Raw genomic sequence first — 18,648 nt, forward strand, 5'->3', positions numbered from 1 at the left:
AAGCTACCGATTGGCCCCTTATTGCAGCCTTGCCGACGACTGTCGTTTCACTGTGTTGATTAGGGGCCGCCGTTTCCCAACTAATGATGCCAAGAAAAGATCGCAGCGGTGGTCTTTCTACTGAGATCACGTTTCCACCGTTTGTCCTCCACCGACTACAGATAGCGCAGATGTTTTATCAACATCAACATTCAGGAGAAGTTGATTTATATTCCCTGTCATGACTGCATCTTTGTGAGTTAAGCCGGAGGTGTTTGGAAAGGGATCAGCACCTCTGCCCTTGAATGGCTTCAGCTTAAAGTGGTTTTAAAATCTATTTAGAGATGCAGATATACATGTCTGAATATAAAATGATCAGCGAAGAGTTGTGGTAAGGCAACAACTATATCCGGCGCCACAATTTTCTGTAGAGATGTCAGCATTCGGGCTAAGGTAAGTTGAAATCTTATTGCTTTAATCTGTATATAAACGGCTAATAATTCTGCTCACTTGTCCTGCGGAAAGAGACAGTTACGGTAGAGTTACCTCGAAGACATCAAAACAAACTTCAAATTGTAACCTTGTCGCTTTTCGTTCTTCGACTTTGACTTCGAGTTATTCTCACAATTTTCTTGTTACAATTTTTCGCTCGTGCTTCTCAAACTCGCATGAACTCCTCTTGTATCGAAACAATTTTGCCTGATATGTTTGGCCTTGCGGATTTCACTTGTGTTAGGCACACTCTTAAAGTACTCGTTTGTTATCAATTGAAATTAATCATCTACCAAACGAATCAAAGTTTCTCTGCGTGAGCGAAAAAGCTACGTTTGTTTGTGTGTTTGAAATTACTCATCAAATTTTAGTAAGGGCATGAACTTGGATAAAGAATGGTTAAAACTTACTGATAAGGGCATATTCTATGTCCAGATCGTTAGTTACGACAGAATGTTACACTAATGTGACAAGAGAGGGCATTAATTTTATTATGCTAGACAAAAATTAAACAAATCAAGGACTCAAAAAATCAAGAACTCGAGTGCGGTGTTGAGAGCGGTAAACAAAAATTGACAGACTCCGGCGAAGTAAAGAAATCTTCAGTAGCTAGAGTTATGATTTCTGACAAAAAGAATCTACTGCGACACAACGTCGTTCCCAGGGTCTCTCATGAAAACGGGGTTGGGGCGACATAGATTACTAGCCACGCTCTTCCCCTGGAGTCACTCTCTCGTGGAGGGACGTGGACCGGACTCGCGTGAGCGGCGGAAATCGAGCCTAGTGGCGACATTACGGCTGCAGGCCATGCTTGCAGAAAATTCAATGAGGCTGCTTTACTGTAGGATTCTATACAAATTATGCCTCGACTTGTCTACCACTGCACCTTCCTTTGCCATCTCTTGACATCCTTTTAAGTTTCAGATGTGTCCTTTTATTTCAGTTTAGATGGATACAATACGGATGGCTCGGATGTATCTTCCACTCCAGATCTGGATCTCCCGCATGACATTTCAGTCCTGAGGGACTCTCCTACACCTTTTCTCTGCATCACAGATGACAATGACGTCACTCATTCACCGGATTCTCCTGGCACGCCAATACAATTTCTTGTAAGATACACTTTGTCATTGTTCATGTCATTCCGGTCACGTGTTGTAGTTTGCCAGAGTACAGCAAAACTGTTTCACAAAGGCGTAACACAACTTCAGCAACAACATTTCATTTGCACCGTAGATCCGTTTTTCTAACATTACAACCAGAAAAAAGGCGAAATAATCGCCTTTCCTCGCTGAAAAAGATACGGGGTACACAACCTTAAGCTCTTCGTTGTTGCTGATGTGGTTGTTGTTGGGTTGCTATTGCCACTGTTGTTTGAACTTTGTTTACTTACCCTTCGGTATCCTAGACAGGGAGCCAAAGCGAGACACTAAAACTCCACACGAAAACCTGGGGTGGCTGGCGCGGCAATTTTTCCTGTAACTCTATTTTCGTTTCGCTTCTAGACAAACTTAACGCAAGAACATTAAATGCACGTTTAAAAAATATATCTCTCCTGACCTGCAAATGCCTGTCTTATAAAAACTGTATTGAGACAGGTTGTAAGCTTTGGGATTAGTACGTAGAATACATGCAGCTACGTTCTCTGTGTCTTTTTCGCGCGCGAGTCCGCAAGTCCGCGTGCTGACCAATCAGCCAGTGATATTCAACTGTAGATGGTGGCAAGCGTTCTTTTGAGAGGGTCGGCTGTAATATCAGTTATCAGCTAAATTGGCGGTTTAATACGTGACGTGGAAAAGAAGGACTCGATCCGCACTCCGCACTCATCGTTTTCCCCCTAACCCAACTATTGATGAAATTCACTGTAACGGAAATGTCAGAAAATTCTGTCCTGTGCAAGCGCTGTTCTTTTCTTTTCTTTTCTTATGTTTTGTTGGGTGAATTTGTTACTTTAGCCGGTGGCAATCAATACCTTTTGTAATTTAGATTACTTTCAAGTGCCTTAATCCCTGAAGCAAAGAAGGTGAAACAAGAATTTGTTTAAAGTAGATTTAAATTCCAAAGAAGCCAAAGACCTGAGTTACTAGAGGCACATTCAGCGACAATCTGATAGCGCATCAACGTTACAAAAGCAAGGGACCACTTGATTCGGACGACCGAGATATCAAGAATGTAATAGTTTTGAGACAGATCAACAAATGTTATTATTCCTTCAAGAATTCTTTCATCAGCGGTAGACAACAAAACAGAAGCTTTGTTTCCTGTTGTCAAATCGTAACATGAAAATGACACTTGCTCATTCAAACTTAACTTAATTCAACTTTGTTGGGTTTAATAAAGATCAATACTTGATACCATGGAATTCACATCGTATACAGCCAGCGGACATTAGGCGACTGTCAGAGAGATTCCTTTTGAAATAACGCGGCCGATAGCGTGATTCCATCGCTTTCAGGTGTGTGCGGACTCACAAATGGTTTCCTGATTTCGCAAAATGTAAGTCCCTGAATGTTTGCATTCCCCCATCACTGCGTTTCTGAAAAACCTAACCACATGTGTTAAGTGTGGGTACGCATAGTCCTTTTTGAAGGAAACTGGCGCGATTATGAGTTCGTGAACTGAAAATGGTTTTCCTTTTTCTAATCTAAGAACAAACATATACATTATGTACATCACACCGAGAATTATATAGGTTTCAGGTTAGGATATGCCTTTCAATGCCATTAACTACAATTCAAAGTTCTGTTGGGCAACCCTAAATAAAATTTCCGTTTTATCCTTTTGCCAGCGATCTGGTTTACAGATTTAATACGAAAAGTAAAGAGACATGAATTTCTTTATTTAATTGCCTCGAAGATAACTTGAAACTTTTGTTCTAACTCTTGGAAATTTGCCGGAACAATTCTGAAACAAAACAATCGCAACAGTAAAAGTTTAAAACTTTTGAAAGTTTGTTTTGTGACTTCTGAATGAAATTTCAGTGGCTGGCAGCCTTGAGTCGTGGGACAGTTCCACTCTTTGACAATCAGCTGGTGCCTACTCTCACTTTGTAACCCAGCTATTCGATTCTTCATGTTCGATTTCTATAATTTGGCATCCCCGTCAGTGGACCCTTCGATGAAATATATGGAATAAATTTCTCTGGGGTATAAGTTCGGTGTCATTGCAGTACAGAAATTTTATCATCGCCTTAAGAGACGTATCGACGAGATAGATTGGTACCTGTTAGCTCTTACAAAAGAATAGCCAACCCGCGTGACAAGGCTGCCCGCTTTGTAGGCGTGACAAAAATTGCGGGGAAGCGGTTGCTACGCAATTGCAAGCTATAGCAATTTGAACCACTTCAGACTGAACTTGATCTAAAAGCAGATCATTACGTCCTCACGGTGATGAAATCGCTTGTTTGTTTGTTTATTTATTTATTTATTTTCAGATTTATTTGTTTGCCTTTTTCGTTGTTTGAATATCCATGGTGCGGAATTATAATTTTAAAAAAAAATGAAACTCAAACACAATAATTTGTTCATAAGAAGCATTTCTTCGTTATTTCTTCTTCCCCGTCCAAAGTCTACTGTCTGGCTTATTGTACGTTGTAGATAAAAAAAATACCGTCCTGAAAATGTCAAATAAATCTAATGTATGCTCTATACTGGTTTTAAGATTTGCTTGCGAACCCGGGAATGGAAACGAAAAATAGTTCCGTCTGAGATAGCGAGAACTTTGAGAAGCAGCCGATACTGAGTGAAATGACTGAAAGCGTATATCTAAGAGACAATGATTTGAGCTCGAGATAGCGCTGAGTTCAGAGTAGTTTGAAGTTGAAATTTTCTTTTTTTTACAGTCAGATTTCGAAATGGAAGTTGAAATCAACGATGACACAGAGGCGCGCCAGAGGTTCGAATCCAGTCTTCCGGAAAATTGGGTCTTATGCTCGTCCAAGAGTCACACTGGTCGACTCTACTATTTCAACTCCGTGACTGGAGAGAGTCGTTGGCAACATCCCCTGCTACCGGACATGGACTCTCCGGTGAGTTTGAATATCGATTTATTGTTAAAGAAGGCCTGATCCTTCCAAATTTCAAGGTGTGATAGTTCTGAATAGACACTTGTTTTAGATGGAAACCTCACCAAGGATCAATCATTTGAAGTTCGCCTAGTGACTACCGTTCAGGTACGGCCTGCGTTCAGGCTTTCCTTTTCCTGCCGTGACAAAAAGAACGCCTGACGGCAGGTTAAGTTCCCGTGAATGTCATTAGTTACTCCCCTTACCTCCTGCTCCGTCCCCCTTTCCCCTCCCCTAAGCTGAGATCATAATTTTACGATCTTTCAAGTTGTATTTTCGTACTGCTGCTTACTCTCTTTTTCTTCGTTATCATGAAACTGTGTTGAAATGAAGGCGATTTCTTTTTTCGTCATTTTTTGAGAAAGGAAATAATTTGGAAAATATTAACGAAAGAGGAAATCTCAAAGCTTCAAGGCGTGGCCGACAATTTTTCTAATAAATGAAATTTATTCTGATGTTACAAGAAATTTATTTTGCACATCGTGTGCCAACGCTCGTGAACTAAAGCTTTCACCAAAGCGGATTCTTTACTCAGATAACAAAGTTCTGCCACAATAGCTGGTACATGGTGTTTTGAACTTTTCTTTAGTTTGGAACGGAAATATGGCCGCCCTCAGGGGTCCTCAAGCGCACAGCATACGTAATAACTAACGACCCGGAATGAACGAATATTTGCGAATGCAGCGGTGATTACGGGATTTTTTTTTTGGCCAAATATAGTAGTTTGTGGCAAAAAAAAAAAATTAATTGCGGTGGACAAGTGAGTCGGCTATTTGGTTTCCCGATATTGTTTAAGCGCCGCGAGTCAGGCAAATTACTGCCCAGCGGCTTCTGTGTGAATTAATTGTTTCCCTCCAAAAAAGCATTCAAAATAGAGATGGTTTGGTAAAAGTGCAACGAAAGTCTGTCGATCGCTCAATCTTGGTTCTATTTCACGATGCCTGGAAAGGTAAGGAACTTATCTAAGAAAGAGACCACCTCTAATGTATCGTGATCAATTGTTTGTCGTGTTTCTTTGTGTGTCTCAGGAATATATGTCGTCATGCTTTGGTTGAGCAGAAAAATAGGTCCGCTGTTTTGTTAACCGTTTCACGTTTTGTTTGCTCATTTGGCGCGAGAACCAAATTCTTTTCTATCCACAGAGGTGCTGTAAAGTGCTACAGGTTGAAAAGAATATTGAACACTGGTGTGTCCGAAATTAATACGATTAGACGCTTGAGTATTTCACCAGCAGCTCCGTTGTAATTTTAAGTTATATCAACAATATTTACCTCGAAGTTAAGTGTTGCATTATGATCGCAAAAGGGCATTCTTTGAAAGTAAACATATCGTACAAATCGAAATTCTTTAGTAAGTTTTGAAATAAACATATGTTCATCGCGTCCCTCGGTCGAAAACTTTCTGGTTTTCGATTTGACTTGCAGGTTTTTCTGAACGTAAACAAACTTGTGCGATCAGCGAGACGAAACGCTTGATGAGTTTGTGTTTATATTTTCAGGAAAAGACATCTAATTCCACCTCAGGTTTCGTGGTGACCGATTTTATAATGCCAGCTCGCGATAAGCCAGTTTCACATTCGCCTTCGGATCCTCCTTTGTGTGAAAACGTAAGTTTTATTGCTTATTAAAAAGTACTTTAAACTAATGATAACTTTTACAAGCCCAGTTACGTGGTTATTGAATTTTAACAAGTTCTTGAAGTCTTTATCCTTTTCCTGAGGTTTATTCATTAATAATTAAAGGTCAAACAAATTTTCAAGGGAACATCTCTATCTTAGTTATACTTTCAAACACTTCACATTTAATTAGTGAATAAAATTTTCAAATTTATTTCTTGTTAAACATCATTAATTGCCACTGACATGAAAAACCCTTCCAGACTTAGTTCTTGCCATTTTAAACTGAATTGAATTAAATTAACATATCACGACAAATTACTCTAAATGTTAATGAAGGTCCTTTAACTTCCCTTCCATAGAATTCCAATACAATTATTTTAAAATGAAGACACCATGTTGTTAACTTTTTGTTCTTCTTTTGACAGTGTAGAAAGTTAGAACTTACCTTTTTTGATCCAAACTGTCCTGGCTGCCAAGACATTCTTCTAGAGTAAGTGTTAAGACTGTACAAAACAGACAAGACTCATGTGTGAACCCTTTGTGAAGGCTCAGTGGAAACCTCTAGCACTGCAATTGGCCCTTTTTATTCAGGACACACATACACTGTCAAGACAAATTTTATGCATCTGCTGCCTTCTGAATTTAGTATATTAGGACGAAACCAGCTATCAGATGCACTTTACACTACTAGCTTATCTCAATTAGTGCTTCATTCAAAACATATTTTGGTCTTGTCATTTATAATTTGTCTTGTGATGTTCCTTATAGTGAGGTGTATTTTAACTGAGATGGACTAACCTTGGCTAGTTTGAGCGCAGGGGTGACAACTCTTACAAACACTATTTGAAGAGAATTGTGTGTTTGTCAAAGGCCTCCAAAAAGTTTTGCAATGTGATATGTCATCTCTGATTTCTTAGAAATGTTTTTGAGGCTCCCGATTCCCAGTAATTTACATAATTCTTCTAGATGTGGAGCAAGAGTTTGCTCTTCTCTGGAAACTTTATTTATAAGAGTTGTGAATAAAACTAAAATTATAAGTTAGAGTTGTCACTCTTTCCGTCGAATTTGGCCAGACAGACTACCAGTTTTAAAACAGCAATTCCTTAAATAATCAAATCATCCTTGAAAGAGTTGTGCTCAAAGCACACAACTGTGAATAATAAATTATTATATTTTCATCTACAATTTTCATTGAGTAATCTCTAGATTTTAATAAACACAATTCACCTTTTTCACAGTCCAAAGACAACCATCTCAGAGATTTTTGCGATAATGAGGCAATGGGTGCCACAGGTTCAACAAAACATTGAAATGCTTGTCAAAGAGGTAAGACGAGTATACAATAATTATTGTACATGTATTTCTTTTCTTGACAATGGTGGACAAAAATACGATGTAATGGATTTTTCAGTGTTACCCCAGTGTCTGGCCCTTACAGTTCTACTGGTAGTGCTGTAAATATCTCTTCAGGCGATAAATTTCTTTGAACATATTGTTCTTTGCACCTGGTGAAAAATTTAGAAGTTTATAAGATTAGCTGGTCTGGAAAGAGCTTACAGTCAAAGCAGATGTTCTTTTGGTGGGAATTCTGCAATGTTACAGTGCAGTGTTCCAATATTGATTGACAGTTTGTTGGGAAAAACTTGGAACTTTCAATTCAAATTTCCTAAGCAAGTGCAAAATCTACTTTTCATTTCTTCAGTATTAGTTACATATAGGAAGAAATAGACAGTGCTACTTCTCACAGCCATTGCCCACCACCTGACATTTACTTTAATTTTGCTTTCAGTAATTAATTCTAACTAGCATCCCTCTTTATTAATACCTGGGCCTCCTTAAAAGATCTTCATATTTAGCAACGATTGTTAAGTCTAGAGCTCTTATTTAATGGTAACTAATTATAAGCTCTTTAACATTTAGGTGTTAAGGAGAGGTGCCCATGTAGATGATCGGGATGGCCTGACAGATATGACCTTACTTCACTATGCCTGCAAGGCTGGGGCAGGTATGAATGAATGAAAACTCTATTAACATGTCATGTTCCTGGACAGTAGTGGATTCACTAAACTATATTATTAATATTATGTGCAGGATAATGCAATTTGTGTTGTTATTGAACATAGTAAGTACTCCGGTGTAACGTAAGAGCGCAAATGCAAGTGGCTGGAAGCCACTGACATTTCTTTAAAAAGATTTAATTAAGAAGGTAAAAGCACCCTCTGTCTCAGTCAAAGACTTCACAAAGACCATCTGCATTTTATGACAAGAGTATTCCAAAAGTTGTAAGTTGCTTTCAGTTATCTATCTAACTCCTAGTATAGTTCCACTGTTTAAGGAGTATACTTATAAAAGATTAAAGATTAAAGATCTTCAGGTGAGATCAGTTGAATTGTTTGTCTCATTTCTTTGTAGTTGGTGTTGGTGATGTTGGTGCTGCAAGCATTGTTGTTAGTTCTTTGATTTCAAAGGTAATTTTCAACAGAATCATTCTGTCATGACAGTAGTTGTTACTCTATACTTAAGAAACACCTTACATTTTAAAATAAATGATAAAAAGTTGAGGAGAACTACAGTAAATGCAGTTCTGAGTAAGTTTTCAAGATTGTCCTGCTCAATCTTGCAGAATACAAGCGCTATGATACAGTATCATGTGATTTTAGCCAACTTACAGTAGGATAGTGTTATCGGCTCAGAACTAGGTCATGCACATTCTGCAAAATTTCATAAGATGTACCCAATATTTTATTTACCCTGTAGTATACATTGTTTCATTTCCAATTTATTTATTTACATTTAATGTGATTACAAGTTAGTGTATCTGTGCAAAAATAATCGCGCCTTTTGTCAGAGTATAATATGACAATTATTTTTAATTATTGTTCTTGCCCTAGGGTGGTGACGTAAGTCAGAAGTGCCGCTGGACTGACATGCTTCCCTTACATTATGCTTCCTTCTTTGATGCTGCGCCAATCTTGAGAGTTCTACTGAAGGCATCTAATGCAAGAGGTTAGTTTAAAGATAGCGTGCTGGATCTAAACAGTTATGGTAGGTGTTGTGCGAGGGAATGTTGTTGGTTAGCTACAGGCAGTGCTTTTCTTTGAGGGTATTACATTGTACCTTTTTGGAATCTCAGTGATAACCCTAAGAAATTGACATTTTGGAGATTTCTGCTGACATACACGTGTATTATGGTCTCTACTATGCTGTAAATCTGAAAAAGAAAAAAATTATATCTCTTTTAAAAGTACTTATACTATCAAGTTGAACCCACTATTGATTAAGTGAATGTTCTTGTAATAAAATCATTTTATAATTACGCTAACTTATTAATAAATATTTATTTATTTGATACCATCTTGTTATGCCTTTCACTATGTGAGCTAGCTATTAGGTAATGCCTCAAGGCTGGTCAATTGTTGCCCAGCCCTCTCAGCAAGGGATCTAATGTCATAATTTGCTTTTGAACAGATGTTGATGTCCGCTGTAAGGAATTTGACAATGGTACTTCTCTGCACATTGCGGCAAGCAATCTCTGCTTAGAAGGAGCAAAGTGCTTGGTAGGTGCTCTCCAGATATCTGAATAGGTGCAGAACTGAATTGGGAAAATCAACTCAATATTACATTAAATATATTAAATAGTCACAACAGCCAAGCTATTGAATAAGATGCTTGAAGACATGAGAGAATTTTTAAGAAACCTAAATAGCTCATTTACAGAATGTAGGACTACATGTAAGATCCAAATTTACAGGTTCATTCATTAGCAATTTGTAACTCAACTCAGCTTTCCTGTTGATCTCAATGTTTTCAGCTTCAGCACGGAGCAGATGCTTCAGTGACAGACAAACTTAACAGACTGGCTTTACACTGTATTCCTGATGGTAAGTACATTTACGCTGTAGCAATACAGCACTTGCAAATTAAATAACAGTTATTTTCAATTGATATAAATGTGCTTGTAATTTTGTAAATTGTAGGGTTTTTTTTTTTGCGTGATGTGTGCGTGGTCCCCAACGAACAGCGCACTTTTTACTGGTTAGCCCTTACAGTACAAAATTATATATGTACTGAAATTTATTTGCTTTAATTATAGTTGCAGTGTATGAACAAGATTCTGAGCCAGCAATCATAGCTGATAAGATGACAAGGCTTCTCTCAGAGGCAGAACCTCCTTTGAAGGCTACACAAGATCAAGAGGTTACAACTGAAATGCTATGTGTTGCTTTCAGGCAACTCCTTGTTTATTTTTAACATTTGTGTTCATTTCTTTTTAGAATGAGATTCCAGCTACTTTGGCATCTATGGGACTGAAGATTGGAGATCAAGTTTGCATTGGGGGAAATAAGGTAATAATTAAATTATATTTATTTTACTTAGTGCCTATGTTTATTGACTTGAAGTGGATAAGTAGTGCGCAAACACAGACAGATTTCTGCCTGTATCACACCACCAAAAAATACTGGGGGCGTGAAACAAAAGCCGGAAATCCTTCTCTCTTTGCAGGCTAGTTGAACTAACAAGTAACTTCTGCAGAACTTTGCTTTACCATTAAGCAACTAAGATACTAGTCCATTGCCTTGGTGTAATACATGTGTTTTGTCGAGTCAACAGTTAGCTACATGTATTAATTTATGCATTGTTAAAGTAAAGTATTCCAAGGTCCTTGGAACCCAAGACCAGGATCCTGGCTGGGGTTTGAACCATGGTGATGGGAATAGATTTACATCAGTTGATCATCTTAAAGCTGCACTACCAAATTTACAAAGTTAACAATGAGAGTTCAACTTCTGTCAATCATTAAATAAGAATTCAGATTTTGATCACAATGTTGATTTCATTTCAGTTTGGAACCCTTCGCTTCTGTGGTCCAACTGACTTTGCCTCAGGGGAGTGGGCAGGCGTGGAGCTTGACACTCCCATAGGAAAAAATGATGGTTCTGTTGGAGGTGTTGTATACTTTCAATGCCCACCTAAACATGGTAAGTTGCCAAGAGCACAATGCTTCCTTCTGTTTTATTTTTAAAGGACAGGCCAAACTCAAGACTGAAAATGGGAATCTGTGAAATTATAATTTAAAATAGTTTTTAAGATTGTACTTTACTTCTCGATAACAGGATAAGTTCACTTATAAAACACTCTAAATACTTTGTTTCTCTTGGTCTATTTATATTTTTTCAGTTTTTTCTATAGATAGTTTCTTATTAAGAGAAACTAATTTCAACCAAGCTATTTTACTCCTTATTTCTTATTCATTATCGTTTTCTCAATCATCAGGCATTTTTGCACCCCTGTCCAAGATCACAAAAGCAGACTCCATACAAAAGCAGCAGACTCCGTCCAATTCTCGTCCAACCTCTGCTTCTCGTATTGCTCAGGCCCAGGTCTCTCAGTCCAGTTCACGGGCATCATCAAGGTCCAACTCAAGACCTAACTCAAGACCAAGTTCCCGCTCCAACTCGCCAGCTCCTTCTTCACGAGTGAATGGAACTGATGAATCGCTTGGTTTTCAGGTTAGCTTTCATGGGCTTGCTAGGCCATGAATTTTTTAAAATTTTTCTGAACTTGCTGTGCTTCAGCTTTTACCTTTAATTAGAATTTAACATAAAGAGAGTTTAAAATACAAGAAGAACTCACCTCATCAATGTCCCTTAAACTGAATCGGCCTTTTCACGGATTATTTTCATTTGTCATAATGTAATCCAGTACGGTGAATGTGAGGCATTTTCGGGCAATTTTACAGTTTCTACCGGAGATTGCTTCACATAGAAGGTGAATTATATTATAAAATTTGCAGATAAGACCAAATTGATATTTAAATCAGGGACTATTTTACAGCACTGGTCATAGATGAAATTGAAAGCTTTGTATAGATAACCTTTAAAGTAAAAACAAGTATCCCAAAAAGCTTTTGCGTTGCGCGATTTTTCCAAACTTGCGACCATTTAAACTTAATTTCGAGATATCTCTCGAGATAATGTAAATGTAGACAATACTTTTTGTTCAACTGTTTTGATCTTCTTGTCCAATACAGTCGAACCTCCCGTAAGCGACCACCAAAAATGTCAAGCCTAGGTGATCGCTTACGGGAGGTGGTCGCTTACGAGAGCATAGACCAAATTGGGTCCAAATTTTGCCTCATTACAGTATGGTAACTGCAGAGACATGCGCGAATGCCGATGAAATGTTGTATTCATGTGAAAAGACAATTTTGAGAAAAAAATCCGTTTTTCCCTTTGAGAAATTTACTTATCTTGTACTACCCAGGAATACGGTAATGTTACCACACCGTATTATCCAATTTCCGCTCTATTATCTATTAAGTGGTCGCTTACGGGAGGTTAAAAAGAAAAGAAAATTTAAAACTTAACTCTTAAAGTGGTCGCGGTCGCCTACGAGAGGTGGTCGCTTACAAGAGGTTCCAAAGATAGTGGTTTGACTGGGAAACGTTTGGTATTTTGGAAAACTGGTCGCTGAGGAGAGGTGGTCGCAACCGGAGCCAAATTCGTAGAGCTAACGTTAAAAAATGCATTATCTTGAGTTGGAAGAAACTCGATTTCCATCTTGGGCCGGACTGACAAGTTGAAGGAAACTGCTGTTGTATGTTCTTGATCTTTGCAGATAGGTGATAATGTGATGGTGGCCGGCCAGAAAAACGGAGTTGTAAGGTTCATTGGAAGAACACAGTTCGCTTCAGGGTAAGGTTTGTTGAAGTATAAGCGTGATATCAATTGAGAGTTTACTTCTACCTCTCATTTGAAGATGTAGGGAAATTAATATCTTTAGAATTTTAAGCCAAAATTAACAACTACAAGCGGCGAAGTTAAGAAACTTAGGCTACCATTTTCAAGGTGACCGCTTTATAAGCGACTAACGGAATTCTCTAGAACATGGCGTAACCTTTTAAAATAGAACAATGACATCGAAATCGACCGCTGTTTTCTTGTTTTCCCTTACTCAGTATGTGGCTTGGTATTGAGTTGGACCAACCTGTGGGAAAAAACGATGGCTCAGTAGCTGGGGTCAGATACTTCGACTGTAAACCAAGTCATGGCGTCTTCGCTCCTCCATCAAAAGTCACCAAGTAAGAAACTAACTTAGTAAACAAGAAGAGATTGCCGAATAGTTTTTAATTTGCAATCCTTTATTTTGAAGAAAGGCTTTTATTGTGAATAATATATACTTTCTCTGATAATAAATGCCTTCTTACAAGCAGATGTCATCAAGAAATTTACGGGTTGTCTTGGTTATACCTCAGGGGCTCTGACGTCTTTTTCACGCCATAGGTTTAGCTCGTGTTGCTAAGCTACTTCAATAAATACCGAAACAAAATGTTGCTAAGGCTTTGGACAAGTTGAACCGCTCATTAGCTCGTGTTAATTGATTTGTCAATTACAGAGGAGCAGACCATTCAAACACAGCTGATCACAATGGCTTTGCAGTGCCATCCATCCCCGTTCTTAAAGGCAAATTTGGCTCCCAGAATTCTTTACAAGCCTCTGGATCTCACGGCTCGCTGAGCGATCTGTCACAAACCGACTCCAACCCAGACCTCAGTAGCAGCACGCGGAAACTATCGAACCAGTCTATCACGGATCAACAAACACCGAGACGAGGCAGCGCGGCGTCAGCTGTATCTGACAAGTATGAACTGTCATTTTGTGGTATTAACTGACTTATACTCCCTTTGGGCTGTGATTTCATATTTCGACTTGAAGCATTGTTTGACCTACTGATAGCCTTACAATAGGCCACGTTTGATGTATCAATATTCTAACATGGCTTTGAGGATCTCAGGACAAACGTCTATATTTGGTGTTGTTTTCTTTGTATCAAAGTCCCTTTTGGGAATTGAGAGACAAAACAAACTTTAAAAATTTACAGTTTTGACCCGAAAGCCTCGGAGCCATGTTAGAATATTGATTTATTATATGGCTAGCTCCGTGAGCGGGCAAGATGAATCAAATCCTGCGCTCTGATTGGCTACCCGAGCGGGCAAGATGGAGCTATCTTGCCCGCTCGGGACTACCCGCCGTGTCCCGCAAGAAAAATTTCTCCGAAAGCCATATAATAAATCCTTTATTGACCAAGCTTGTTCGGTCAAGATGGCTGGATATTGGCTTCGTTCTTTTTTTGCGAGTTTATGGACCTCGACTCCGTCTCGGTCCATAAACACGCAAAAAAAGAACTTGGCCAATATCCAGCCATCTTGACCTCACACTTGGTCAATAACCCATACATATCGAACGTGACCTATTCTACTTTTATGGTCAAAGCCATAACTCCTTTTTTGGTCGGCCTATTGGGCGCACACCTAGTTTTTGTACCTCATAAATGTACCTTCTGGAGGACCCCTTGACATAAATTATTCAAACTAAAACGAAGCTGCTGTGTTTCCTGTCATCCAAATTAAACTGCGTGTGAAAAAAGTCGAATTCGGCTGTTTGGTCACATGTTTATGGAAAGCTACTCTTTCCACTTGCTAAAGATCATTTACAGTTATAAAAAAACTGCATGTTAAGAAAATTATGTTTTGAAACGAAAACTCGGACTGAAGCAAAAACTGAAATTTGACTAAACGAAGGCGAAAATAGTCAGTTAATAATTGTATAATAAAGTGGCGTTGTTTTATGTTAATGTACACATTTTCTCCTTGACGTCACCAAACAAGCTATTTCTTGTCACAGAAATTTGCAGACGCTACGGCGAGGCAGTGCACCTCTACCAAAAGGCAAAGCTTCAGCGGAATTCCAGCTTACCGCGGTTAGTAAGAAAAAACATTGTGTATTGCATTCAGTTTTTGTGCCCTTGTGTGTCACGAACGTTCTCTATGTGCAATAAAGCTTTCAAAAACCCTTTCTGTGTAGTCCCTTGCTAAGCCTGAATTGATTTGCAACTTATTTTGCATCATATGTCTACAAATATTGCAAGGACAACCGAACTACAATTTAGCGATGAGAACTGTTTTTTGTTGTAGGGCCTTAGTGTGCTTGTAAATGGTGAGCTTGGAGTTGTTCGATACATTGGTCCAGCGGAGTTCGCAGAAGGAACCTGGTTGGGCGTAGAAATGAGGAAGCAAGGTACAAAGCTTTATAGCTCACTATATTTCGTATTTATTGGCTAGTTTCTAGTTTTTGTGCCTATTTAGATATATCGACAGAGACGTCTTACAGGGTACATAACCTTATGATTGGGGGTAGAAATTGTTCCACCCGCGGGATGAAAACGTGAAAATGTGGTTTCCTCTACGACGCAACGTAATCTACAAACCCAGATCCAACCTCGTTCGGAAGGAAGAGAGACCCCGAAAACGAGGCTTCCTCAGAACGTTTCTATAGACTTAGCCGAGATTGCTACAGGTTTAAGCCTACGATTGGAAGTTGTCTTATTGTTATTATTTTTTTACTTGATACAATTTTAAATTACTCTTATATGACCAGGTGTTCTGTGAAACCGGTAGAATGCGTCATCTTGTTCAATACGCTCCAGCTAAACCCAGTGGCCTTTCGCCTTCTATCGGATTGCTTTGTTTTCAGTTGTGCTTTTGTTTTTTACAGTTGGAAAGAACGACGGCTCAGTAAATGGCAAGAAATACTTCAGTTGGTGGGTATTCCTTTAATTTCCTAGTTATTTTTCCTGGTATTGTTGGCCTTCTCTCGTCTCTGAAAACCCCACAGCTTGTTTTTAACATCTGTTCACATCTTATTTTACCATTCCTAACTTTTTCTGTACTTTAAACTGTTGAAGCTTTCGGGATAAGAAATCCTTTTTCTAATCGTACAAATAATAATAAGTGCGAGACAAAGTTGGAAGTCATAGCACCTAACACTACAAATACCATTTACACGATTTTCAGCAAACCTCAACATGGCCTCATGGTTCGCCCGAGTCGAGCCACTTGTCGAGGAATCAATTGCGCCAAGTTAATCAACGAAATGGAATCTGGACTTCTTGCGTAACACTAGTGGCAATCCCGAGAGGTGCCGAAGATTGTCAGCGACTACTTGTCAACGATGTTTGAGTCTTGGGTTTTGGCTGGGAGTACATGCTTTGTTTTTCCGAGAGTGTCCCGAAGATTGTCCGACAACGAATGGTACAGGAAGCAAATCGAAGCCGACTATATCTCGACGAATGTCGAAGACAAGAGAGGGTCAAGGTACTTTATAATACCTTGATCTTCTCTTGCCGAAGATAAATATTATCACAAAAGTGGTTTCACCCAAGACGAGTTCGCTGCGAACTTACTGAACGTAAGAAGATATGTTTGACTTTTCTCACTGAGTAGCTTTTAACATCTTTTAGGCTCCTATTTCAGATAAAGATGGCCGTTACACATACATGCGCAAATTAATTTAAGTTAAAAAAAAGTATCCGTTCTGAAGAATAGCTCGTGTCAGTCAGTTCACAACATATTTGCATTATCGGAAAGTTGCGTGTTTTTAGTCCTATGATATTCAGATATCCTTTTGTAGTAGTCATCAAAGTCCTCTCAAAAATCGTACGTTTTTATGGCGTCACTATGATACATGTTGGTCGTTTTGTCAACCGATTAACTGCAAATTCTGTCATAACTAAATTAGTTTTGCATTAGATTGCTAATTGCATTAGTAACACCAAACTCGTCACCCGCAGCTTCACGTGTCGAAAGTCAAACTGGTGCGGGGGATTTTGTTTTACCGCTATGTTTTAGGTTTTACAAGTCATAAGGAAACTGCTCTGTCGTGAAAGCGCAATTGCTATGGTTTCATTTGAGTATTGTGCTTACATCAGCTACTTTCTTAAAATTTAGCAGGGTGAACTCTTTTTAGGAAGATAGGTCATCTTTGCGCGGGAAAGGTTATATAAGTTTAGGATAAGAGAAAGTCATCGGCGCTATTTTTAGTCTTGATGATTCCTTGAAGCTCAATACTAAAATCATTAGACACTCAAGGGTGATGGTTGGATTTTGTTGAATAGCGCTTAACAAAAAACAGGAAACTATTAGAAGCAAACATGGTTAATGACGCTGGGGATAAAAATGGAGTAAAAACACGTTTGAAAACTCAGGGCTTACGTTTTCGATGCTAATTTTGTCTCAAAATCCTTCCAAATTTTGGAAAAAAAAAACAAAACAGGAAAACTTCGAATTTTCCGTTTTTATTGCAAATAATGTACCCTTTTACAGTATCGCTATTATTTTATTCTGTTGGCGAATTAACGTGAGAAGTAAACTATATACTTAGTGAAGCTGGTACATTTGTTTATTATACTTCCTCAGTTTTGGAGAATGCCTACAACTTTGTCGTACTTAAAATAAATATTTAAAAATGACAATTGGCTTTTCAAGGGCTATAGAGTTATATTTTTATTATCTTATGAAGTGACAATATGTGCGTGATATATCATATTATTTATTGTATACGCAGAATAATAAAAACAGTGTAGCAAAATAAAGCATAGAGTTCAATTATTGTCTCTGATTGTCCACCCTTTTACTGCAAAAAAATGACCAGGATATGAGAGGATAATGCTAATTTTCGGTTTACACTGACACGCTCCAACGTCCCTCAGCAGTACTTGCGTTCTCATCGTGTATGCGACGTCAAAATTCAGCGGCGTCACCAAAACTTTCAAGGTTTTTTCGATGAGCTGTAAATATCTGAAAAGTCGTGCTAACGGTTCCAGTTTCGAGCGAGGTTGACTTTAAACGGAGTGCTAAAAACGCGCGCGGTTTTCCCTTTCAATGCGTACTGTCCTCATAACACTTTTAAAAAAGTTTGACAACGTTTCTTTCTCATTATACTGATAGGACGTGTGATACAAAACAAAAGCACCGGTTGGACGATTTAGTGTTATGAATGGAGAGAGAGGTCTTCGTCGTTTCTGTCCAGAAAGAGTGAAAAACTAGCTGTTTCAACTTTTCCCAGCTTATTCGCCTAACACTAGCGGTCATTTAATAATGTGGACGCCTCAAAGGTACTTGAAAAAATTAGATCGTCATAAAACGCTTTGTGTGGCTGCAATTGAAGTAAATTGCTGAGCTAAAAACAGAAAAAAAATAGTAAAACGAGTCCTTTTATTGGAAATGGAATTTCGCAGCATAACTAACATTTTCCGCCTCTTGCAATATTCACATACTGCAGGAAAAATCGCTTGATTGATGTGTTTTTGCGATCATTTAACTAATGAATCCGTGAATAATTATTGTTTCATGTATATATTTTTGTTCATCCCGCCGATATCGCAGCTGATCATGTGAAATCAAATTTGTCGCAAAATGTACACAAGGTGTCTATCTTAAGCTTTTTCTGTTCAAAGCGCGCGTGTAGTTACTGTTTAATATTTTTTTATTATCAGCAACTGTCCAGTCCCGAAAATTTCCTGAACGCGAGTTTGACGATAACAGATCACTTTTTTCTACATCCACCTGTCACGAGCTACGATATTTTGTGTCATCGTGATATTGAACTAAACGGAAACTCGCAAGTGTTCTTTCTCACGAAAAAGTGTGTTTAGCGTG

The 18,648-nt window shown here is 38.5% G+C and overlaps 1 protein-coding gene across 4 annotated transcripts; it reads left to right on the plus strand.

Annotated features, from left to right (window-relative positions):
- Positions 1 to 170: 170 nt before the first annotated feature.
- On the plus strand, positions 171 to 17,609 carry LOC145487122 (CAP-Gly domain-containing linker protein 3-like). 4 transcript variants are annotated; one of them, XM_081465849.1, is made up of 22 exons: positions 171 to 432; positions 1,415 to 1,583; positions 4,313 to 4,498; positions 6,033 to 6,140; positions 6,578 to 6,642; positions 7,391 to 7,478; positions 8,073 to 8,157; positions 8,565 to 8,620; positions 9,044 to 9,158; positions 9,621 to 9,709; positions 9,964 to 10,033; positions 10,246 to 10,349; positions 10,427 to 10,498; positions 10,996 to 11,131; positions 11,427 to 11,662; positions 12,771 to 12,847; positions 13,111 to 13,233; positions 13,548 to 13,793; positions 14,837 to 14,912; positions 15,127 to 15,229; positions 15,707 to 15,752; positions 16,006 to 17,609. In XM_081465849.1, exons 1-22 carry the CDS (start codon positions 413 to 415, stop codon positions 16,106 to 16,108), a joined length of 2,373 nt encoding a protein of 790 aa, XP_081321975.1. In that variant the 5' UTR covers positions 171 to 412; the 3' UTR covers positions 16,109 to 17,609. The 4 variants fall into 4 exon arrangements, with proteins under 4 accessions (XP_081321975.1, XP_081321982.1, XP_081321988.1 ...); XM_081465856.1 differs by lacking the exons at positions 171 to 432; positions 1,415 to 1,583 and adding an exon at positions 2,650 to 2,967 and having other exon boundaries at positions 16,006 to 17,603; XM_081465862.1 differs by lacking the exons at positions 171 to 432; positions 1,415 to 1,583 and adding an exon at positions 2,650 to 2,926 and having other exon boundaries at positions 16,006 to 17,603.
- The last annotated feature ends 1,039 nt before the right edge of the window (positions 17,610 to 18,648 follow it).

Source organism: Orbicella franksi, chromosome 1, assembly GCF_964199315.1.
Source record: "Orbicella franksi chromosome 1, jaOrbFran1.1, whole genome shotgun sequence".
Lineage (NCBI taxonomy): Eukaryota > Metazoa > Cnidaria > Anthozoa > Scleractinia > Merulinidae > Orbicella > Orbicella franksi.